General features: G+C 46.7%; 3 protein-coding genes across 3 annotated transcripts; 1 reads left to right on the forward strand and 2 right to left on the reverse strand.

The window, feature by feature from the left end:
- Positions 1–1,864: 1,864 nt before the first annotated feature.
- On the forward strand, positions 1,865–23,657 carry LOC135829597 (uncharacterized). Its single transcript, XM_065341989.1, has 3 exons — positions 1,865–2,298; positions 21,404–21,561; positions 22,337–23,657. The coding sequence occupies exons 1-3, from the start codon at positions 2,109–2,111 to the stop codon at positions 22,979–22,981; spliced, it is 993 nt and encodes a 330-aa protein (XP_065198061.1). The 5' UTR covers positions 1,865–2,108; the 3' UTR covers positions 22,982–23,657.
- On the reverse strand, positions 15,056–16,538 carry LOC135829994 (uncharacterized). Its single transcript, XM_065342386.1, has 3 exons — positions 16,430–16,538; positions 16,127–16,351; positions 15,056–15,976 (listed from the first exon to the last, which is right to left on the reverse strand). Exons 1-3 carry the CDS (start codon positions 16,520–16,522, stop codon positions 15,188–15,190), a joined length of 1,107 nt encoding a protein of 368 aa, XP_065198458.1. The 5' UTR covers positions 16,523–16,538; the 3' UTR covers positions 15,056–15,187.
- LOC135829852 (uncharacterized) lies at positions 17,391–19,188 on the reverse strand. The gene is made up of 4 exons (XM_065342236.1): positions 18,535–19,188; positions 17,773–18,309; positions 17,457–17,575; positions 17,391–17,400 (listed from the first exon to the last, which is right to left on the reverse strand). Exons 1-4 carry the CDS (start codon positions 19,087–19,089, stop codon positions 17,391–17,393), a joined length of 1,221 nt encoding a protein of 406 aa, XP_065198308.1. The 5' UTR covers positions 19,090–19,188.
- Positions 23,658–25,551: the final 1,894 nt, after the last annotated feature.

Consider the following 25,551-nt stretch of genomic DNA (forward strand, 5'->3'; position numbering starts at 1 on the left):
TGTATTGCTAATAAAGTACATACACTGGCAGACCAGAGTTGAAAGACCGTGTGATCCAAGAAGACCATGCCGACCGTTGTGGCTGTTAATGCGACAGACTTCATCATCATAACACTGGCTTATGACATCTCCTTCATAACACCAATGTGTGGCATCATCCAGATGAAATGAAGCAGTTTAGAGTGATGGTGAACATTGTGTGCGGATGAAGGCGCGTAGCTGGCATAGGTCATGGGGGCACGTGCACCTCCCTAAACATTTCGACCTTGGTTCAGCATGCACCGTTATGACCATGAAAGACATGGACCAGCCAGCCCACACATACATTGAATGCGGCCATGCATCCCCTAAAGGGGGCTTAGGGGGACCAGCTATGCCCCTGAATCCTGTCCACATAATTGGTTGCAGGGAAAGCAGGTGGAACGGATCACGAGAGTAGGATAAAAATGGGAAGACATTGGTAGGTACATTGTACAACAGTTGAGCGCTTTCGCCTTGATGGACTGAAGGCTGACACAGCTGCAGGAGACACTGCTGAGTTGTGAACATGTGCACGTTGAGATGACTGCACAAGTATGCCATCACAAGTATGCCATTTGCACAGAGGGTTGTGACTTATCCCAACAATGTTTCTTCGCACAGATCATTGCCGATCACGCCTCCCATGGGAAGAGACGCTGCAGTTGCTTGATGATTATTGGCTTGGCATCCAGCCAACGCAGTTTTGAGCTCTAAACCTGTATGCATGCAGCACCGTGGCCAAGGTGGTTCACCATACTGATACTGGTATAAAGCTTTGAACTTTGAAACAGATGGTGCAAAGCAACAATTGCGACAAGAGTAATGTGCTTCGGGGCTGTACTGCAGTACAGCCGCACATGAAAACTAATCTTCTCCAAGCGAGCAGGTCTGGCGGTGCAACTTTGGACTAGTGTGACACTGTCATCTGTCTCTGTAGCCTGAGTTGCATCTCCGATTGTAAGTGCTTAATCCTCCTCGATATCCTTCTCCCCTCGTCGTGATGGCTGGCGAGTTGATGAAAAGACGAAGAAAGTGCTTACAAATGAGAGTTACAATGCATCGCTGCATAGTCACACTCACATTCAATAGTCGTATCGGCCTAACGAAGATGATTTCATCCTCAAAGTAGTCAAGCCCATACTGAGGCATTTGTTGCAGTACACCATTCCAGCGTTGAAGCTCTCGTACAGATCCCGATAATAGTTATACTGCGTATGATGAGACGAGAGATCGGCCAATGGCAACCGTAGTTGGTCATTTCGTCTTTTCTCATATTTGCTGCTTGTAAGAACTTGGCAGAAGCATGTATTCATATTTGCTTGTTGATCGGACTGCGTTCTTCCGGTATGATTGCTGCCGTTTCACCTTTCCCCAAATGTGCAGCTCTTCGTGCTGGGAGCTAACGTTACGGCGGGAGCAGCTAGAGAAGAGCGTGTGTGGGGGCGACGCGAAAGCCTCCACATGTCCATTTTCAGGTTTCATTTGTTCCAAATTATTTCACGCAATTTTCCACATCATGTCAGTATCTGGGCGAAGGGCTCCAACTCCTCATCACGACGCTTTATTGCTACTTGCCCACAGACACTTTTATTAAACTTCTTTGGGTATGCCACTTTCCACTTACCCCGGCTACATGATAATTTTATAATTACTCATTCCAATTTTAAATTATTTTATTTTGTTTTGAAGAGGTCGAGGCCTCATTTCATTTTGAAAAAAAAAAAAAAAAGTAGGTACGACTACGAGTCATGATTGTCAGGGCCTACAATTAAATGTAGGGCGCCGGCGTGAGGGAGTCGTCACGACTCCCTGATGCACGATGATTGTATTAAATTTTGAATATCCTTGCGAATTGTTTTAATAGTGGATGTGAATGAACGCGGAACAGAACTTCAGAAGACTCCACACGCAGCTCTCTATGTTCTAGTGTTCGGCGTGTGTTGACCGCCATTTTGCAGACTGCGCACACCGAATAGCTCCGGCGTGTGTCTGAGGCAGGGCACGGCCGGCCATACGCCACGCACTGGACAAACTGCGGATCAGCCTGGTCGACTTGGCACTGCCAACCAGCAGCAGCCAGCAGCAGCATGACTCGACTGTTAGTGCTAATACTATTGGCCTGCACCAGTAGCTGGACGACTGGACCGTGCCAGGTGACGGCGTGCTCGCCGTTGCTCAACAAGAGTCCGGACTGTACGTTCGACATCCCCAGCCAGGTCACTGTGACAGTGCCACCACGCATAGAGTACCTCACAGTGAACACCGTTTGTCAGCAAGGTGCGTATTCCTCTGATGAAGCACTCTACGTGCAGAAACCGGTCAGGTCTCATCAAATTTTTTGTAATAATAGTATGAATTTTAATTAACAACTGTGCCTTTGTTGTGCCGGGAGATGTTTGTCTCCATTTGATGTATCGGGAGTTGTCCGTCCAGAAACTCCGGTGCGTTTACATTTCCCCAACACTCTTGTTGGAAATACACTAATAGGCGTCTGGGAGAATGGGGTTCAGTAATAACATACTGTATGGCTACAAAGAAAACAAACTCACCCATTTTAGAAGAGCCGCACAAAGTTTAGCGTTTAGCTGCACGAGTACCAGGTTTGTGAAGCCGTGTGTGCGTGTGCGTGTGTGTGTGTGTGTGTGTGTGTATGCAGTTGCCGAGGCTGGTTGGTAAAATAACTCTAATTTCACTTCAAGGTGCCAGTGCATCTACTGTCTGCTTTTATCAAAGCAGCGTGCTGTCTATACTGGTCTATCCCAGCAAGTGTAGGGTGTGCATAGGTAACTGTCTTAGCCGTCCTATTCCGATGTACGCCGTGTGGTGTAGACCAGGTGTGCATTGGGGGGGGGGGGGGGGGGTCGATTCACATGACTTCGCCAGTTGTGTGGATTAGACAGTTATCTGGTGCTTGTCTTGATCTGTTTCAATCAGAATCAGATCCGCTATCATTGCTATAAAGAGAAAATCTGTGGGTGCACATCCAGTGCATTTGCAGATTTGCATGCTTCTCTTGCGACGTGCGTATACATGGTACATGGTACATGGTGTGTGTGTGTGTGCGCCCATGTGGCACAGAGGAGGTATCGGCAGAGTCAATAGTGGTTTCCTTGTCTGGGATTGGGGGGGGGGGGGAGGGATGATTCAATAGCCAATTGAGTCATCTTTCATTGATTCCTGATGAATCTCTCTCCCCTCTCCCAAGAAGACCCGCATGATCAGTTTCTGTTGTTGAGCAATACAGTACAACAACACAACAATGCGCGTTCACGTGTGTGTGTTTTCAGGTGTGTGTGTGTGTGTGTTTTCATGTGTGTGTGTATGTGTTTTCATGTGTGTGTGTGTGTGTGTGTGTGTGTGTTTTCATGTGTGTGTATTTTCATGTGTGTGTTTTCATGTGTGTGTGTGTGTGCGTGTGTGTTTGCATGTTTGCACGTGCACGCGTGTGTGTGTGTGTGTCTGCATGCGCGAGTAGGAAGTAACGAGCGGGTTCTGGGACAGGGGGCGCCCGGGTCCCAAAAAATGGGGTATTATTGAAAAATGGGGTACTAATAGTACCCCATTTTTGCGGTGAAAATTATTTTTGGCCCGGTTTTTTTGCGGATAAAAATATGTGCCAGGGGGTGCCCCTACCTCAAAAAAAAAGGGGGTATTATTGAAAATATGTATTGGGGTGTTATGCTCTACCCTAAACAATAAGGTAATATGGTGTCATGATTATGTAAGTATAAAAGGTGTGTTCTTGAATCATGATCCAATCAGTTTCAAGTTGTTGTGGTGCAGTGAAAATGGATTCTGAATTTGAGATCCTGTATGCTTATGTTCGTTCAAAGAAGCAATGTGCGCTGGAGGAAAAGAAGAAGAAGAAGAAGAAGAAGGAGATAGAGGAAAGTGAAGAAGTGTGTTATCATCGTGAAGAACAAGTTGAGCATGCTGGTCATAGAGTTTGTTCTCAGTGTGGATTGGTAATGGCGGACATTTACATGCCCGAGGTAAAGTGGAGAGAGCGTTGTACTAGCATAAAGACCTACACGGATTCCGATCGCATTCAAGGTGTGAATCGTCATCTTGTACATTTTCTCAACAAGATCGACTTCACTTTACCGCATGCACAGTTTCACCCTGTTCAAGAGGCACTGCAAGCAATGAAGAAGTCCAGCAGCTATAAAAGCATGAACTATGCAATAGCATTATCGTGTATACTTCATGAGGATCATGATGCAGTGCGCACACTGCGTTCTTCTTTACCGCGCAGTAATGTATCATGGTTGAGAAGCAGCCGCATTACACAACCTCTTCCATCATGTTTTCCACTGATGTTTCTTCTACATCTCATGGAACACATCAAGGGTCCTCTGTCCGCTAGACAGCTGAACACTCTGAAAGTTAATTTGTCCTTGATGTCACCTGCAGACCTGTCCATGATGCATCTTCTAATAGATGCCTATTGTTGGCATGACTACAGTCTGGATTATTTAGTAGATCACGTGACCTCTCTACCACCTGATCTTGCCAACATACTCTATCAATTTACCAAGACTGCAGTACGTCATCAACGTTAGCAATGCGTTGGAGATTTACACTCTCGGGAACCTGTTCTGAGACATGGTCGAGACACGTTCAGTCATGACCGAGACATGTTCCGACAGGTCAAGTGCAAGTCGTGCTGTGATTGGTTAAATCTTATCATCTGCTCACCGTGTCCTCTGATTGGTTGATTCTTGAACAATTTCACCGTGTTCTCCAAGGTCGTCACCTCCCATAGGATGTTATTTCAAACTCGGCGGCGGTCAAAAGGGTATATATGTGCAAGCACAGTCCTCCATTCACTCACAACTGCCTTTGTTGTTTCGTTGCTCAAGCCTTCTCTCTCTCTCTCTCCCTCTGGATCTCTCTGGATCTCTCGTGACTGATATCATGATGGCCACTGATGCTGTTGTTGCTGGTGAAGATGTTGTGGACTGTTTGGGTATTGACCCGTTCGCTATCAAGACGATAAAGAAACCCGGTCTCTACAAGCGACGTGCTAGCCGTAATCCGAATCTGGAGCCTCTGCCTAAGATCAAGATGCCATCTCCTCGTCCTACCATACTACCAGGTGTCGCCACCATTATTACGGATGGGGCAGCAGAGTGTGTTCAAGCAATGTACAGCAAGACCGCCCACGACTATCATGTTGCTCCTGGCACCGATTTCTACTATACGCGCGGTGATTTACCGGGCATGCTTGTCAATGGCACGGTATGTGAAGGACGCTTTGGTCAACTTAAGCTGTACGTCCAGGCTTCACAAGACGATCTCATTCAATTCTTCCTGAAGACCTCAACACCTTTGAGACGTGCCGTGAGATCTCCACATATCAACAGGATACGGAGTAACATCTTCCCTGCAATGTACCAAGGGAAGAGTGTGACTGCTTTGTATCTCAAGCCAACCAAGGGTGTGCCCAACTTCCCGATGAACGAAGAGTGTCAGCTCTATCTGCATCCTTCCACTATATCTTTCAACAGGGAGAAGTGCGAATTCAAGGCATGGCTTTCGGCAATCCCCCTGATGTTTGTAGACTCACGGCTTTGTGAAAGGGATCACGACACCGTGCAAGACCTTCCCGAGACTGAATTGACTCGACTGGTGATTGCATTCCTCAAGAAGTGGAGCACTGCTGACAACGTGACTGCTGACATTGCGTTTGACACAACGGTGGCGGCGGCAGCGTCTCTCCCTGACACCCTACCGGACAATTCACTGGACTTGAATCTGCTAAATGCTTAGTCTATCTTACCATATTGATTGATCAGAAAGACTTTATATCCTAACCCTTTTTTTTTTCATGCTCTCTTGCTCTCTCTCTCTCTCTCTTGCTAACATATCATCGCTTCATTAGATTACCACTAGCACACATGAGTATCATAATGATTTATTTGAGAAAGAAAATATTTCCTATCATAATTAGAACAGTGTGTGTGTGTGTGTGTGTGTGTGTGTGTGTGTGTGTGTGAAGATGGCGTACTGGGCTACGCATTTCCATAGGAGTGATGGGGAGGAGACTTCCCTCAAGCACATGCAAAGCATGCAGAATGATATTACCGAAATACAATCAGTTGTGGGGAACGATGACACCGAAAACACCTTGGTTCATGATGTGGAGAAACTGAAGGAGGAGAAAGCCGATGAGAGCAAAGTGGAAGATGTGGAAAACAGATCTACGCGCTACACAGATCAAGCCATAGCAGCTGATGAGCTGCACGTGAAAACAGATGGATCCGTGACCATGGATGCTAACCTCGACATGAATCAGCACTCCATCTGTAATGTAACGTTTGACTATAGTAACTCTTCGTCATGTGCTGTCCCTGCTGGATGGGTGAGGAACGAAATCCAACAAGCATCATCGAGATTGCAAACTGGTATGGACACTGTGCGCAAGATGAAAGGACCTCGTGGTGATCGGGGATTGGGATGGCTTAGCGGAGGTGGCATGCCACTGAACTCTGTAGGGAGAAATGGTGACTTCTATCTCGATGCAACCACGCTCATCGTGTACAAGAAATTCAGCTTGAAATGGATGGCGTTTGGTCGGCTTCATGGATCAAGAGGTGAAGCTGGTCCACGTGGAGAACGTGGATTGATCGGTCCTGAAGGCGAGACTGGACCTAGAGGAGCTGATGGGCAAGGTGGTGAACGCGGTCAAAAAGGTGATCAAGGAATACCTGGTCCAGAAGGTCCCAGAGGTGAAGTTGGACCACGTGGAGAACGTGGATTGGTCGGGCCTGAAGGTGAGATTGGACCTAGAGGAGAAGATGGACAAGACGGCCCACAAGGTGAACGTGGTGTGCAAGGTGATCAAGGAACCACAGGTCCCATGGGTCCCCAAGGAACCATCGGTCCAACCGGTCCTCCAGGAAACAGAGGTCCCGTGGGTCTCCAAGGAATCATCGGCCCCATAGGTCCTCAAGGAACCAGAGGTCCCATGGGTCCGCAATCAAATCAGAACCTATCCGATCCGTTTCATCTACTACCTCTCATTCGGAGAAACGCCTACCTCTACATATACTCTCATCCTAGCAGATTTGAATCCGTCACCAGGGTGAGCAGAAACAGATACAGAGGGATAAATCTCGTTGACATGAAGGACAAGAGAATCAACGTGAACAGCATCGACATGTTCCGAGACGATCACTTCTACCTCAACATTACACAACCCAGCCAAGTTTCCATTAGAGAACGATTCGTCAATCTGTTTCACGACAACATGTCTTTTGCAATGTTCCAAGTAATTCAAGTGGACGCACCTGACCCTAGAAACATGTCATTGAAGGCATTCGATATCGATACTGTCGGAAATTTCAGCTTGGATAGTTTGTACGTGTTGTTCACTGCCACCCACATAAGTGGCAACTACTTCACGCGTCCCGGCCATTCATCATTCAACATACCCGTTTCGTCTGTAGTCAGCCAATTATCGGCGGCTTTGGATAAACCTGTGTCGAGCATGACGGATCTCTTGGGTACAAAGTGTGTCATAAGTTACGCTCGGAATTCAGAAGGCCTATTCACTCTATACGTAAACTCCATTTTGATACATTCCAACTTAGACACTGTCCCATTTTCCAGAACCAATGGAATCGAAGATTGCAATTATAGCATTGGTGGTACTCAATTCTTCAACGGCACTTCATCAAAGTTGTTCTGTCATTTGCACTTTGCAGAGAGTTTATCTTCTCATACAATCCAGCGCATCCACACAGAACTCATGGCACACTACGATATATGAAAGTGCTACTTTGATTGTACATAATATATAGCACACAGGCTACACTACATTCTTGAGATGAAAATGAAAAATAAAACCTATCTATAGTGAGTGTCATCACAACACCAGAATGTCTGTGATATTGACAGTGGCGAACAACACGTCGGGCGTGAGCAGGGGATTGCACAAACCGAACTTTACTCTAAATGTGAAGGAGCTCGATACGCGTGATAAAGTCCTGCATGTTGAATCGGCTCAGTTTGAAGTACACTTTGAGAACATAGACGAGGCAACGAACAAACTCTATGTGGTACATGGTGTAGAAGAAGAAGAAGAAGAAGAAGAGGATAGACTTTCCATCAAGACGGGAACATACAGCGATGTAGACGATTTGGCGTCTATTATCAATGCCACTCTGAAACGAGCAGGACACGGAGACATTGTGTTTTCCTACTCTCGTCACACCAGCCGTATAAGTGTCTCGGTACCCAGGAATAAACGGTGCTTGTTGAAGAAGGACTCACCCGCATTGGTGCTGGGTGTGGGCACTATTCTCAAGCCATACACGATCGAGGGATCTCACACGTTCCCGTTCGCTGTGGATCTGACGAAAGGCAGAAGACTTGTCCTGCTCTACACCGACCTCATTGGACCTGCTGTGGAGTACGAAGACAATACTGATTCGAGGGTGCTGAAGACTTTTCTTATTCAAACCCTCAACGGTTTGAATAACTACGTGTTCGGGAAAGAAGACAAACGACTGCTGCTTCCACACGAAAACGTGACTAGCATTTCGTTCTGGTTGAAATTCAACACCGGTGAACACATTACTTCCGGATATCCCGTCTACCTTGATCTTCGGATCACCAACACAACTACTTAGATGGATCTTCCAGATGTTCGTGTCCGTCACGTGCGTGACATGGTGGAGGATATAGCAAAACGAAAGAAATTGGAGAGCGAAAAGGTGCGTTGCCGGGAGAAGTACGTAATTTACAACACTGCAATCTTGTCCTTTCTCATACTCATTCAAACCATTCTCAACATTCTTCAAGGGAGTGGTGTTGTATCTGGAGAACATCGCATTCGAATCATCGCCATCAGTAGCACGATCATCGGTGTGATCATGGCATGCATTGGTAAACACGTTCTCGACACCAAACGTCAGCTTGTCAAGTGTATTGAACAACTGCAGCAGATGGAGAGAGCTGAAGACTCGTTCATGTTGGAATTGGGCATTACTCTGGAAGATGGGAAGCTCACTAACGAGGAGCATCAACGATTGATATCGATGATGAACGACTTTCGCAAGACACTGGATATTGGATCTTTAAAAAAAATTCACCCCTATTATAATGTGACTCGCAAGAATGGCACAGGAGATATACTCACCACAAGCTCCGGAGTCCTTCACGGGACTCCTGACCAACACGAAGATCGTTCAGAAGAACATCCTCGACAGGACGGAGAAGAAACTCTCGTTGCTTGAGGGTAGACGCGGAGTACGACTCTTTTCCACAGCAGATCGATCACCACCATCCCTGAACAATGAACTAGACATCTCGTCGCCGAATTTCATTGCTCTGGGGGAGAGCTATTTCATCGTGAAAATGCGCTATAGTGTCAAAAACAATCTCAATAACCAGCCTGGAGACTACACGCGATGGGTGTGCACCACGTCACCAGCCTTTTCGTGGTTCAAGAACATTCGAGTGGAGATCAACGGAACAGAGGTCACGCAATCGAGTAAAGTTGCCGACATGCAAATGGTTCAGCATATCCTCAGTCTAATGGAAAGCAGCAGCGAACGCCTTCAGTACGTGGACTCGGATCTCTACGGTCTACAGAAACTGGATCCGCAAAGAGCATTGAGAGGTGTGGATTTATCGCCCTATCAACTTGGTGTGAAGCGTAAGCATGGCTATGCCTTCGAAACAAACGCTGCAAACGCTAATGCAGCACAAGCACCGGATTTCGTCGATGATTTCACACTCAGGCGTGCACCCACCGTCGAGCTTGTCACCAACGAAGGCTTCTCCAACACGGTTCAGGAAAATGCACTTCGTGCAGCTGTTGGACGGTTTCAGTACAAGCTGAGACCCTTCCTACCGTTTTTCAATCAGGACGATGCTTGGTTACCCCCGGGTACACAGGTGAAGCTTCGCTTTGATCTGCCACAATCCGAGCTTTCCAGATACATCATGCTTAGCGATCAAGGCGGTGGTGCCAACAGTGCTCTGAGCGTCGGTGATATTGAGATCGATCTACTCCAATTGGACTTTGTGTACACTACCTATCGCATGGAACCCAATCTCACCGATCGTGTACGCCTTCCCAAACAACTCTATTTCCACACGTGGTGCCCTCGTCTCATACAAAAGAGCATTTCAGATGATGCTGGTACACTGGAACTGCTTCACAATGCGGACATTCCACGCAGGATGATCCTGTTCTTCACAGATTTGACGCATGGTACACAGCCAGCATTGGCTGGAGGTGAAGCATCGCATTCTTCGAACAGACTGGCCATGATTCATGCAAATCTCAGTCAACTTCGTGTCACTGTCAACGACCAGACGCTCTTTGACAACCCGCTCAAGTTCCAGTGGGATGTGAGTCGTAATACTGAAGGGCAATACTTCTACGATTACAACAAATCCTCCTACCTGCGTGGCTACAATCTGGTTCAAGACTTTTTCGGCAAGACGTATGGAACGCAAATCCCCATCACCGCTGCAGATTACTGCAATCACTACTTTATGGTGCCTATCAACTTGAATCTGGATCGGACCACAGACAATCCAAGATCGAGAGGAAATCTGTCCATCGACTATCAATTTAGCGACGTGACAAACGCCCCCGTGAGGAGACCTAGTGAAAATGGTGCCTCGATCAAAGTCAACCTTCTCTGCATGGACAAGTACTTGTACACCATGAGCAAAGATGAAGGTATCAAAGCCGAAGTTGTATGAATTAATTCCGACCTAGTAGTAAAAGGGCATCATGGAAGGTGGTGACCTGGAGACCAGACATCGTGTCTACGGTGGTGATTTGAAAACATCGAGTCGACAACACGGTGGATTCTTCTGGAAAAAGAGCTTCTGGAAAAACCTAATCGGTGCTGGACCGGATGAGATGGAAAAGCAGATGGCGGAACCCACGACAAAACAAGATGCAATGCAACGCGGTGGACTTGGACCCCTGGCTGCCATGGCAGGAATGACACTTCTTCCCATGCTTTTGGGGAGAGGAGAGTCCGGAGACATTGTGGAAACGCAAATGAAAACAGCTTACAACCCTGCCATGCACCGAGGAGGTCTAGCCATTCCACCAGGATTAGCCGCCAAGGCCATACCACTCCTGACGAACCTGGCTGCTCCCTTGGCCATGGGTACCATGGCATCACTGGGTGACAACGTAATGGATAAAATATTCGGCAGAGGAGTAAGGAAGGGAAGCTCAGCAGGTGCCATGAAGCGCACTAAAAGTCGTCGTCGTCGGCATGCACCGAAGAAGATTCGTCAACGAGCATCTCGAAAAACCAAGAAGCCAGCTCGTCAAGTTCGCTCCAAAGGCCGCAGGGCACGAGGAATAAAGAAACAAGGAAGGGCCTTGTTCAAAAAACTAGGACATCGTGCCCTCGACGAAGCTTCATCGTTCCTGTCTGCACCTCGTAGATCCCTAACCCGTCCTGAAACTCCATTTGCTCAAAAAATTCGACAGAACATTAACAGTGCAGGACCGTCTTCTATGAGTTCCGCTCACATCGGTCCATCCTACAACATCTGATCATGGACTTTATCTCGCTCCTTGGACAGGAAATCGGGAGGAAGAAAAAGACTAGTCCCGTAAGGAACGACGATGTTCCGACCACGGCCACTGCTCGACACGGGCTGCACATTCCTGGTCTTCAGTTCGAGTCTAAGGATTGGTTCACGGAAATCATTCCTGCTCTGAAATCCTGGGGTCAAAACGTATTGTTTCTGGGACAGAGCAACATGGGTAAATCCTACTTTCTCATCAAGCTCCTGAAACGTGTGCAACCTGAGCGTATAGTTGTCATCTCCAACACGCCGGCCGATCAGTATCGTCTCCCAAGCCTCAAATCCTTCAAGCATTACAGCACCATGCCCGAGTGTATCGAAGACATGGATCTCCAGCCTAACACCTATGTGATCATTGATGACATCAGAGTGATGGGTTTGAAGCACGGCAGCCAAAGAGAGTGTCTCTACAAGTTCTTCACCATGTACAGTCATCATCATAAGTTGAACGTGTTCTTTCTCTCTCAGAGCTTTGATAACATTAAGGACATGAAGATCAATGCAAACTTTATGTATCTATTTCGCTTCACTGATAAAAGCAATATCAAGCGTTATCTCAATACTCTGTTTGGTGGTCTGTGCACGAAGTCATCCATTATCTTTAGATTGTATGAGAAGTTATTGGCGGTGTGTCGCAGACCTATCCTAACCATTGATTGCTCTTCTAATCAGTACTACACGTATTGCGAAGACACTGCATTAAAGGTGACTTTTGAATAAAAACCTCGTTGATGTGCGTGTTTAGCCGAAAAGTTAGCCGAAAAGTTAGCCGAAAAGTTAGCCGAAAAGTTAGCCGAAAAGTTAGCCGAAAAGTTAGCCGAAAAGTTAGCCGAAAAGTTAGCCGAAACATTGAAAAAAAATTCCAATCATGAATAAGAATGGAGCATCTTACGGTGAAATTCTCAAATGGGCTACCGAGCAGTATACAGAGGGTGGGGTCCAGAAAGGGATCCTTCTCGATACCCAAGCGTAAAAGGTTGCAAACCTTGCAGTTTATGTCGAAACATCCTCAACACATCCTCAAGAAGAGAGTAAATTCGTGGGAAGTTCTCGGTATACCACCACTCATGCGGCAAAAAGGAGGTAATAACTACAATACCTACTTGAAAAGCGTCAAGAAAGTTCTTTCCCAAGTGCCAGATCACAGTTTGAGCACCTCCACCCTGTTGGAACTGCAAGCTGATCCGCGAGTAAAGCGTCTATATGACACCCACTTCAAAAACAATCCCGATCACATCAGTTACCCGTCTGTGAGAAATGTGATTGCATCCAACATACTCAACTATGATTCCACTACCGATCAAGTTCGCGATTCCGTTGCAGATGTCAGGAAGAAGAGAAAGGCACCTTTAACATCGGTGCCTTTCAATCTATTACAAGACCACGAATTTGACCGATGGATCCTACAAATCCTGGACAGTTTCCTCCGACATACAAATATACCGGCAACCTTTTTGAAGAGCAACTATTTCACAAGCCGATCACAACTGCTGCAACTCTACGATGAAGATCGACTGAGGTTCAGGAGTCGGGTGGAAGCGGCTGCGGATGCCCTGAAGACGCAGACGATGAACGACTACACTACTCTGGTCAACGAGACGAATCGCATCTACATGTCCAGGTACCCGTTTGCAACCATAGCGGGTGCGGTGGGAATCCACAAACATGTCGATGGATTCCTTCGATCAGAACGAAAGATTCATGAACTAGCCACCCTAGTGCTAGCTGTACCAGGATCGCAGCTCAAGTTTCAAGATCTCAACGATATGACTTCTACGTATGGTAGAACAACTGAAGCAAAATTGATCCATCCCGAGCATTTCATGATCAGAGCACAAAAGGTGATGGTGGACGATGCATCATTCATTCAAGAGGTTCTGAAGGATAAAAGCAGGATCACTCGTATCATCAAGGATATCCTGAGTGGACGTTCAATGTGATCACGTGCGCGAAAATTTTCAGGCTATGATCAAGAATGGACTACCCTCTCAGCAGTGCCGACATCAAAGGAAGATTGAATGGTGTTGGAGGGTTCGTGGGGTGTACAAGTTACGACCTCTTACCACCCTTGAACAATGGAGACTTTTGTATCGTCAACACCGACAACGTTCTACCGGTGTACGGTGCACCGGAAGGTGGACATCATTGGTTGACCGTGTGTCGCGAGCAAAACGTGATCCTGGTTTTTGACAGTTTCGGACGCAGTCTATACACTATGGAGCAAGATTACACTGAACCTGCACTGTGCGATTTCTTTAAAGAAGCCTATGCAGACTGTAAGATCATCACCAACACCCAAGCCGTTCAAGACAGAAGCACAGCAGTATGTGGATGGTATGCCATATTGATGGGAAAGCTATTTTCCAAATATGGTCTGGATGAAGCACTTCGAACTTTCCGAAGAGTCTTCGATGAGGATGAAAAGCTGGAAAACGATCAACTGGTTCTCAGTTTAGGTGTCTTGCGAGGTGGTGGAGCCTTGTGGGATACGAAAGTGCAAAAAGCACTTCATGATGGAAGACAGAAGAAGAAGTCGCAGTCCACACCATTCCACACGCAACTGGCTAACGAATTGCACAAACCCAGACGAGTGCATTTCAAAAGACGCAAGGTGAAGAGCAGGTCTGTGGATCACATCTGGAGTGCCGATCTAGTGGATATGCAACGGTTTGCCCGAAGCAACAAGAACTACAAATTCCTGCTGACCGTCATCGATCTGTACAGTCGCTATGCCTGGGCAGTACCCCTGAAAACCAAAACTGGCTCTGCTGTCAGGGATGCATTCGACATGATCCTGAAAACATCGAACAGGGTACCACAAAAACTATGGGTAGACGAAGGCAAGGAGTTCTACAATGCAACAATGAAGCAATGGGTCAAGGATCACAACATCATCATGTACAGCACCCACAACGAAGGAAAAGCCGTGGTGGTGGAACGCTTCAATAGAACACTGAAAGGCAGAATGTGGCGCCATTTCACGGAGAAAGCTACGACACAGTATCTTGACGTCCTTCCTCAGCTTATGGTCAAGTACAACAGCTCGAAACATCGCAGTATCGGCATGAGTCCCACGAAAGCTTCTCTTGATGGAAAACCAAAAGATGCAGACGTACACTCGAAGCAATCACCAGCAAAATTCAAAGTGGGTGATGATGTGCGTTTGGCTGTAGCTAAACGTCATTTCGAGAAAGGGTACACGCCCAACTGGACAGAGGAAGTGTTCGTGGTAAACGATGTCCTACCCACTGTACCCCACACCTATCGTGTTCAAGACCTGATGGGAGAAGTCATTCAAGGACAGTTCTATGGAGCTGAGCTACAACATGCCAGACACACAGGATTGAGATTCGATAAGGTGTTGAAATACAACAAGAACAGTCGGCTCGTCAAATGGAGGGGTTATCAAGACGAAAAATTCCATACCTGGTTAACAAAGAAGGATGTGAATGATCTCAAGAAGTATTAGCATTTCATATGTACAATGTAGCTCATGCTTTGGATTAACGTGAATATTATGAATCGCATAGTATTTACAATGTATTTCATGAGAAGATATGACATATGCTCTAGTATGTGTGGAAATCCCTCAGTGCTTTGGAATATCCCTGTGTCCGAATGCCAGGGTGTTGATACCATCCTCCAGAATGTAACGCTTACTGTCGAATCCACTGAGGGCAATCTTGCGTAGCTCCTCTCCGTGAATGCAATGTCGTCGACTTCGAAGAACATTCATTGTTCTCTTCAGCTGAGACTCCTCGACGAGACATGTTCGATAATCATCGACGGTTATGGTGTTTTTCAACACGCTTCTCTGCACACCTTTGGCACGCTTGCCATTGTCGTCGTTGTCTTCACAGCGGTATGCGTACATCTTGCTCCGCAAACCAATGAACTCCTTGATGGGTTTGCCACCTAGTTCGTCCTTGAACTTCCCTACCACCTTCTTGTTGACCGTGCTGTACAGGTGGTGGGATGGTGAATAGTTGGATGTGTCATAGGCTGTTATGTTGTTTGACATATCGGTGTACAGATCATCGGTTTGAATATGTACGATCAGACTATCAGTATCAGTGTAGAGCAAACGTACATTTTGTCCATAGCGGGGTAGGAGAACTTCATAGTAAAAGGAATACATCAAGTGCTTCGACAGATCGAGGATGGCTGTACCCACATAAATGGGTTTATTGAGAGTCACCTTTGTCCTGGCAAACTCGATTGCTATCAGATCGTTCTCAAAGGCTACACTGCGGATGTACGAAGGTTTGTTGATGCTTTTCTGGAGACGTGGTTTTTCATCCTGTTCACGAATGAGCTTGATGTTTACTCTGTTTCGAACGTTTTCCATGGTCTTGCCATATACAGCATTGTTCATCAACTATGATAAACAGGCATACAAAGAAAAGACAAGAAAAACAACAATAAGAAAACTGTTATCTTCAGGTCATTCACACTTCCAGTACATACTAGATCCCACACTATCGCTAAATACACACACACACACACACACATGAAGTGGAGTACCCACCTTATAGAAGTCTTTCTCGAAATCAGAAGTTGATAGCTTTCTCAGGTCAGTATTAGTGTCGATGTATGGCTTCATCCATGGGTGTTGTGTGAAGGAGAGCACACGATGCACATCTGTAATCTCCACACCCAAGGACACATACTGCTGCAAGTTTCTGTAGTGCAGAACATAGTGCTCTTTCGGTAGTAGATTTGGCACCAGTTTCTTCGCTTCCAAACCGCTCACCTACAAGAGTACAGTATAGATATACACAAACCTTAGAAGATTAATACAAGCATATCCACCAGATAGACCATGACTTACCATTAGTTTCTCTGCCATGTGGGTCTGATATGGAGAAAGCATATCTCGTGTCACCTTCATCTGCTCAGGAGCCAACGGATAATCATTCATCATGTCATGCACACCATCTGGAATCCTTAAATCGCACTCCACCATGTGTCCCGTCGAAGAGTCCATTGGATGATCGAGTACCGACTCCAGAAGATCATCCGTCACTGCTTCAAAGCAGAAGTCCGACACGGGCAAGGGTTGAGACATGGCCCATCCATATAGATTGTTCGCATCTAAATATTGGATGAAGCTTGACGGCTCGTCTGGATTGTATTCCGATAGATATCTGTTGTTGGCGGTGGCGTGTCTAGCGGACACCATGCTTATGCCACCTCTTTTGCCATGCTCAATGAAGTTGAACATGTCAATGTCGGAAATGAGATGAAGGGACACCTTCGTCATTTTCAGCAGCGAATCCCAGGCAAATCCCGGTAAGGTGAGGTAATTAGCGGGATCCAATCCATAGGTTGCGTGAGCAGTTCTTCTGAAGTTTTCGAAAACGTCAGCCAACAGCAGCACATCAGTCTCCAGGTAGAGGTCGTGATAGTCTCCTAGATCTTCACAGTCAAACGCAGTCCATACTGTTTGCGCATAGGCATAATCTTCATCACTGATACCCTAGGGAATAGAAAATGTACACCAAAAAGAAAAACAAATCAACGAACTTATTTTAGTAGTTCGCCCACACAATCAATTATTTAGTATGAAGCTGCAGGAAGCGTTCAAACACATTTTGGCTTATTTTAGTACTTCGAAGTAAGATGGTGAAAAAAGAAAGAGAGAAAGATCTACTATATCTGTCACACTACTCACCGTGTTCGTTAGCGTTGAGTGGAATGCATCCTTGGGTGGTAGACGCGTTTCTTCGAATTGGTCGTACGACTCCATATATTCATACGGGTAGACACCCTTTCGTGTCAACAGTTTGCGTTCATCCTCGTCTGGAAATCGTGCGGATAGAAGGGCGAATGCATCTGGTGGTGTAGCCGAAACCAACCGGTCTAGGGAGGTGTTCAAGAATGCCAGGCTGTCGATGAACTGGAACTGTCTCCATCCGAATGTGACATATTTTTCACTGTTGATGGGAATCACGTTGATAGCACCGAGACGCTTGGTCTGAGAAGAAGAAAGAAAAAGAGGAGACACAGTTTTAAGGTGCAGCTGTAAAGATGAATATCAATCATATAAACGTGAATATGAGTACCAACATAGTAATGATCTTCCTTCTTAGAAAAACATCATGATCCACGCACACACACACGCACACACACACACACACACACACACACACACACCACGCATATGTAACGTACCCGTTCTTGTCCTTTCTCGTTCACATACGTAATCTCATCAATGGACGTTCTCCCAATGGCAGATATGATGTGATGAGAATCGTATCCCTTCAAGTTATGAAAGATCACAGGAATCTTAATCTTGAACGGCTCAATCCGCATGTTCAGGTTACAATGGTTGTGTGCTGCACCACGATAAGCACCGGTGATGTGACAGTGGTCACGTACACGATCGCTACCCAACGCTTCACCACAGATCCAACAGGAGACTACCGTTTCAAATTCACGTTGCTGACTTTCTGAAATGATCATTTGACCAGCATTACATGCTAGAAGCTCATCACGGATAGTCTCCTCCTCTTGCTCAAGTGACAGCAGAAAACAGAACATAGAATCTTCTCCACGGTAGAAGAAACGGTTCGTGACGACGCCATCAGATCGTACTACAATGTACGAACAGGAACAGGCTACATGCTTGTTCTTTTGGAATGTCGAATGACCGATTTTATTGTCAGCGGACAGAGGTTCTATGAAAGCCTCACAATCGGCATAGATCACCTGCATTTGAGAGAGAGAGAGAGAGAGAGAGAGAGCGAGAGAGAGAAGTAGGAATAGCAGCAGGGACAACACCGAGTAAAACAGCAGAAAAGACAGATAGAGAATTAGGAATAGCTGCAGAGACAACACCGAGTAAAACAGCAGAAAGGTGAACACTCAGAGTCAAGAAACATGTGCAGTAAAGAAAGAGAAAAAAAAAAACAGACCACAGTGTGTTCTACTTACAAATGGGGCTTGAAGCTGCTTGTTCACATTCCTGAACATCACTCTATCGCCAGCCTTTGGCATCTCCACCGTAGCTTCAGGATGTTCACTGCAGTACATCATATGATTATTCAATGCCTTCTCCGTGACGTGTGTTGAGAGACATCTGAAGCAGACGAAATGTGCTCGACGTGCTCCAGTAGCAACAAGACGACTGAATGACTTTATCCACACCCAGTGCTGCACCTCCACGTCATTGCGTTCGTCTTGGATGAGCAATACATTGATGGCGGACTGCGGTTGCTGAGAAATTCTTAACGGATATATGACTTTCTCTTCATATCCGAAGACGTTGATGTAAAGACCGTCGTTCAGTCTTTCGATGACTGGTATGTCTTCCAGTTTTGCTGGAAACTCGATGCCGCTCACATCCACAGTATCCGCATGTTCTGCGTACGACGATTGACGACATGGACGAGACTTGTCTGCCGAAAATTTAGCAGCCAGTATTGACCATCTAAAGTACGGATGACATAAGACATGGACAGGCGGCATACAGTTCAATCCATACACCATAACACAACACTGAAACCCCACTGCTATACTTACAGTAAACACTTGTTGTCAGTGTTCTGCACGTTAACAATGGCCTTCTTCGACTTCAACTCCGGTGGCAAGGGGATGTACGAACTTCCTCCAAGTACACAATAGCGTGACATTTCGATGTGTAAACAGGAAATCCGTTCAACTACCCAACCTGATCCATGACGAACGAAATCATCAAGACGAGCGTTGATCTGAGCAATCATTGTACTGAGAAGGTCCCTCAGCTCCATGGTGTTGAGCACCAGCGTTGTACTCGATCGGAAGAAGAATGTGTTGGAAACCATTTGTCCTGTAGCAGGATTCAGCTTCTGCATCACCACCTGAACTACCAAAGAACACTTGTACTGACCCCATTGCTCAATATTCTCTTCAAGAAGCAGCTCCAGCGACGGTAGAACATGAGAGAAAAACTTTAGTACATCTGCAAACTCTTGATCAGGACAATAACTAAAGAATTGCAACAGATCAGATGATCTCACTACATCAAAAGACTGACGAGGTTTCTTCCGAAGGGGTTCCATCCTGAGCAGGGGTGGTGGCGGACAACCACACAATGGCTTGACAAGGTACCGAGGACCTATTTTTATAGGGTTTTCGTAATAGTTGAATTCGGAATAACTGGTTGTTTTTCAATTAACCAATCCACTCATCTCCCGCTGGAAACAATTAACCACTTACCGCACTTCCCGCTGAAAACATGTGACCAATTAGCGCACTTCCCGCTGAAATCACGTTCATCCTTTTATCGCGCATTGACCCATGTTCCACACTTCACAGTGAAATCAGTGCTGCAATGATGTACTGTGACGTCAATGCATGGATGCCTGATCTGTGCATCTGAGGTCAAGATGAATCCGGTATTCCAGCAGGTAAAAGTTCGAGAAAGAATTGTTGTATGTCGAAAAGAATTATACGAGAGGAAAGCTAGAAAAATTCTACACCTCATGGACCTTTCGATTACGGACATAGATGGAAAACTAATTGACTTATGTCAATGGAAAGATTCCAAACCCGAACAAAAAAAGACACGGCATGTCGCGAGTAACGTTTTGGTTTTTGGCGCGCACCGTGTTCACCGTGTTCTCCAAGGTCGTCACCTTCCCGGAGGCGGGACCCGGCGGGACGGGACTTGGCGGGACCTATAAAACCTGATATAATTTCATTTTTGGTTCACAATTCATTTTTGAGTCCATTGGATGATCGAGTACCGTCTCCAGAATTTCTCTCTCTATCAGATCAAAGATGTCGGCCTGGTCAACCTCCGAACCATATGTAGAGAAGTTCTATTTATTTTCTTGTAGTAATAAAGATGAATTAACCGTTCGGTTACTCACCGATCTGGGCACAGCCTACGAGCTAAGACCCATGCTTCTTCACCCGGATCGGGTGGACTTGACTCCCATGGAGATTGCGGAGTATGTGTGCAGGGTGTCGACGCGCGTTCTCGTGAGCGGTGAGAAACACCAGCGTCTACCGAAGATCGTTGTTGATGGGGTAGAGGATTATGGATCATCATCATGGCGGGATACGGGCAGACTGCTCCGCTGCTGGGACGACGGGCGAAGATCGATGTACAACGTGATGAAGGCTGCAGGTGTTCTGGATATTGTCGAAGAGACATTTGCAAGTGGAGAGCAGATCGAAGCTCAGGAACTCATCCGTGTCATCAAGGATCTCAATGATCGCAAGGTCTTTCGAAAAGACGGGGATACACAAGCGACGACGAAATCTGTCCGCCTCTCAATCATGTCGACGAGGATAACCCGTGTTGTTGTGCGTGTCCGGAAAATGATCCGAAAAATTGAAATTACAAGTCAAAATACTGCAAAACTATGAGTTCTGATTAATATAAAATTGGAAAAAGTGAGATAACATTGACATTTGAAATAGTAATATTTTAGACATCGGAATGCAATATTATGATGTAGGGTAGGACATATTACCCACACCCTAAAAATCAAAATTAATGATACATGTAGAATTCCAAATCATGACACCATATTACCTTATTGTTTAGGGTAGAGCATAACACCCCAATACATATTTTCAATAATACCCCCTTTTTTTTGAGGTAGGGGCACCCCCTGGCACATATTTTTATCCGCAAAAAAACCGGGCCAAAAATAATTTTCACCGCAAAAATGGGGTACTATTAGTACCCCATTTTTCAATAATACCCCATTTTTTGGGACCCGGGCGCCCCCTGTCCCAGAACCCGCTCGTTACTTCCTACTTGCGCGTGTGCACGTGTGTGTGTGTGCTTACGTGTGTTCCCGTAATGCAGGCAGTGCACCCAGCTGCTCATCGAACGGCTTTTCTAACTCCGGATCGACATCGTTGCATAGCGCACGGGCGGTCCTTGTGGCACAAAACGCCTCGGCGAAAACATTCAACTTGTCCGCAGGTGGCTTTGCTAACGACCCGGGCAATCATACATTCGAGGTATGGGTACTACCAAGAGTTCGTTAACTTTTATGAGTGTACATCTGTTCTCACTGCAAACACTCACACCGGATCTCTCTGCTGTACAAGTCACTTCCGGTTCACCAAGGTTTTGGGCCGGGTACATTATCAGGGTGAACTGGTAAAAAACAAAACGAAGTAAAAAATAAAAACGTACTGTTTCCCCCTGACGATGGGCCCGGCACGAGAACTTGGTGAGACAGGAACTGCTGTGCAGGCATAGCGGGCCTTGTGCAGCACTTCATCGCGAAAGAATGGCAGAATCAGCAACAATATGATTGGGGGGGGGGGGGGGGGGGGAACATGCACGTATCCAGTTCTCCTTTATCTTCGCAACCTTGCGGAATTACCTCGGTACACAGCGCAGGAGCTTGACAGCACCAATGAACAGCATGAAGCTTCTCTTTCTGTGTGTGCCAACGAGCCATTGCCATTGCGAGCAGCTTGACACGGGCCTGCAGAAGCGAATTGCACAAAGAGACCGAGGCAAGCTGCTCAGCAAGCAACATCTTCGGCACTTGCCGTGAATCGGCCGTGAAGCATGGCCCTTACTGGCTATTTAGCAGGAACTACGAAACAAAGATGGATGATAGAACCATCTGGAGACTACGTTTTACTCCTGCGCCAGTTGCGAGGTCATTTGGTATAAGAAAGTGAAAATAGTCCATGTCTGACCAACACAATTATACTGCTGCTGCTGCTGGTGTTGCTGCTGCTGCTGTCGTCATCGTCACCGTCATTGTTGTCGTTGCAGTTGCGTGCCTATGACCAGCAGTGCCGTCCGTTTGCATTCTGCTGGACGCTGAGCGTGCCTACATCGCAGGTGACGTTCGCCGAGTACGTTGTCCCATCGCCTCACGTCTCCCCGACTCCGCAGCAAGCCTACTCGGACCGCACGTTGCTGGACTTCCGCGTGCCGAGATACTCCAGCGGCGCTGCGTACGGGGAGAAGCTGAACCTGAGCGCGGTGCGGCCGGCCACTGGCGACAACTCTACGCTCTACACGGCGACGTGGAGTGTCACGCCGTACGCACCCACGTTCAGCCTCCGCTTCGAGAGTCTTTTCTACACGGAGGTGTACGGCGATTTCGACAAGGCCACCGCCGTCAGCTGGGCCGTTGCGCAGGAGCGCTTCGGCTTCAACGTGTCGGAGCCTGAGCGTAACGCCACGCACTACACTCAGACGCTGACGTGGCTGCCGGCTTGGCCGGGGCGCAGCTTCTTCGTGCAGTTGCGACGTGTCGACTTTGTGAACCGCTATCCCCAGGGTGGTCTTGGATTTCTCTGTCTGTATACTAACCCAGTATACTATGGTAGTGTTGCGTCGCTTAGTACCTGTGCCATGTCAGTCCCGTTGCTGCTTGGTGTTGTGCTAGCTGCTCTCGGCATTGCTACCTGAGCAGAGCATGTCCGGCTTCATGACTTTGCTCCGGTGATGTGTTGGTCACTCTTGTATGGTCCCTCTGTGTGTGTGTGTGTGTGTGTGTGTGTGTGTGTGTGTGTGTGTGTGTGTGTCATACACATACACATACACACTCTCACACACACGCACGCACGCATGCGCACACACACGATTTTTCTCTCTCTTCCCTCTGTCTTAGCTGATCTCTATATGGCATCATGGATGTGTGTCGGCGTGTGTGGTGCTCATTCACACACACACACACACACACACACACACACTCTCTCTCTCTCTCTCTCTCTCTCTCTCTCTCTCTCTCTCTCTCTCTCTCTCTCTCTCTCTCTCTCTCTCTCTCTCTCTCTCTCTCTCTCTCTCTCTCTCTCTCTCTCTCTCTCTCTCTCTCTCTCTCTCTCTCTCTCTCTCTCTCTCTCTCTCTCTCTCTCTCTCTCTCTCTCTCTCTCTCTCTCACACACACACACACACACACACACACACACGCGCACACACTATTTTCTCTCACTCTCTTTCCTCCGTCTTAGCTGATGTTTATCATAGCATCATGGATGCGTTCCTACACGTAAGTTTCTCTCTAGATTTATACAGTGTGTTTCCTCTCTGGCTCTGGAAGAAATGTGCTTTTATTAATTTAATTATAATAATATTATGTCCTTCACAAAGTAGTACAGACAGTTTATATTAGGCCCAAACAAATAATGACCTTGTTTCCGGTCGCCCGACCGGGCCACTTTTTCCCAAATTCTGAAACTTTTTTTTGGTGCCAAATGTATACAAACGGTGGCAATGCCATGTGTGCAAGTGCACTCAACGAGTCATAACTCAGTCAAATCTCAACCGAATTCCACAATCGAAACACCTACTAGGTGGCAGAGATTCTCAGCTGTCGGCTCGAAAACCTCCGGGGTCGATATGAGCTAGAATAACGGAGCTGGAAGGACTCGAACTGTTTGCTTGATTTCTCAGGATGTACGAAAACAGGAATACACCACATGCTGTACAAGAACAGTGAGTCAGTACGCAGTCAACTAACTTTGACATTGATCCTTGCTGTGATATATGTACAATGTACATGTGTAGGTGCTCTTGTCCATCAATACCACAACAATTGAGGAACCAAAATAAAATATCCAAAAAAAATTTCATTCCGGCCGACCGAGTCTCCTTTTTGAGGGGTTGCCGACCGGAAACAAGCCTATTTTTTGTTTTGGCCTTATTAGTATTATTCACAGATTTCGTAGCTGGACTACTTATAGATTTGATTTTTTGAAATTATATTTTAGTTTCCCTTTGCTAGTACGCCTGTGTGTCTGCAGCCTGGGTTTGTTACACTCTGCTCCGGCTCAACTTGTATAGCCGGGAAGCGATGGGGGTGGACCTCTTTCAATATTGGGTTTGTGTTTTAACACACGCAAACGATTAGTTCGAATTGCTAGCTAGCTGTGCGCAGAGCAGATTCGAATGACGGTAGAAGACTGCTCGTACAAGTGGGTGCATTGCCGCACTCTGCAATGGCAGGAATCATGTTGCCCCGGCCCCGTGGAGGACTGCTGGCTGTTACAGCGCCGCTGATTGGTGTAAGTGCATGAGGCGCAGATCCAGCGATCATCCCTGACTGGTTAGAGCTCAGCCCGCATACTACTACAGTAGTAGTACCAAGAGTACAATCAAGAGTACATGAAAACCAGAGTGTGCAGCTCTGATGGGTTGCTGTCACGGCTAAATTCCGTGATTACATCATTTTAGTGATGTAGTGCGTACAAGCAGGATTCAAGCAGGTCTCTTTCTGCACAACTGCAGCTCAGTTGTATACACTACGCCGCTTCCCGCCTCAGATCTGCACCAAATATTATGATGTAATCACGGACTTCCGCCGTGACAGACACCTATACATGTAGTAGAAAAAGCCCCAAGCTGCACACTCTGGTTTTCATGTACTCTTGCTCGTACCAAGAGTATAATAATGGGAGGGGGTTATAATAGTATACTCATAATGCTCTTGCTAGCATCAGTATGCTGTAGCAAAGATACAGTCAGACCTCGCTTAACCGCACACATCCGTTTTCCACAAAAAATGTCCGGATAGGCGAGGGAACCGGATAACCGAACACCGGTTATGTAGGATGCATTGCGTATGCTGTAGATCTGTAACCAGCTATTTTCTTCCGGATGGCGAGGGATCCGGATAAAAGAGGACCGGATAAGCGAGGTCTGACTGTACACAATCAAGTAGTCTTTGGGCGGTATAATACTAGTACCGGTACTCGTGTTTGATAAACATGCATGCATGTGCAGAATGTTACTCTTGCTACAGTACAAGGTACACTTTAATAGGCGTCGTCGCAGAAGTTTTCTGTCGTCCCTGAAACGAACATCTTTCATTTCGTACTCGGACCTCCTCCCCTCCCTCTGAAACGAATACAGCTTGCTATGCTGGACGACGAAAATGGCATGCATGTACATTGCCATATCAAGAGTATTATTATACCCCCCCCCCCCCCCCAACGAATCATGTTAATTTCACGGGCGACAAAAAACTTTTGCGACGACCC

The sequence above is a fragment of the Sycon ciliatum genome, chromosome 13, assembly GCF_964019385.1.
Source record: "Sycon ciliatum chromosome 13, ocSycCili1.1, whole genome shotgun sequence".
Lineage (NCBI taxonomy): Eukaryota > Metazoa > Porifera > Calcarea > Leucosolenida > Sycettidae > Sycon > Sycon ciliatum.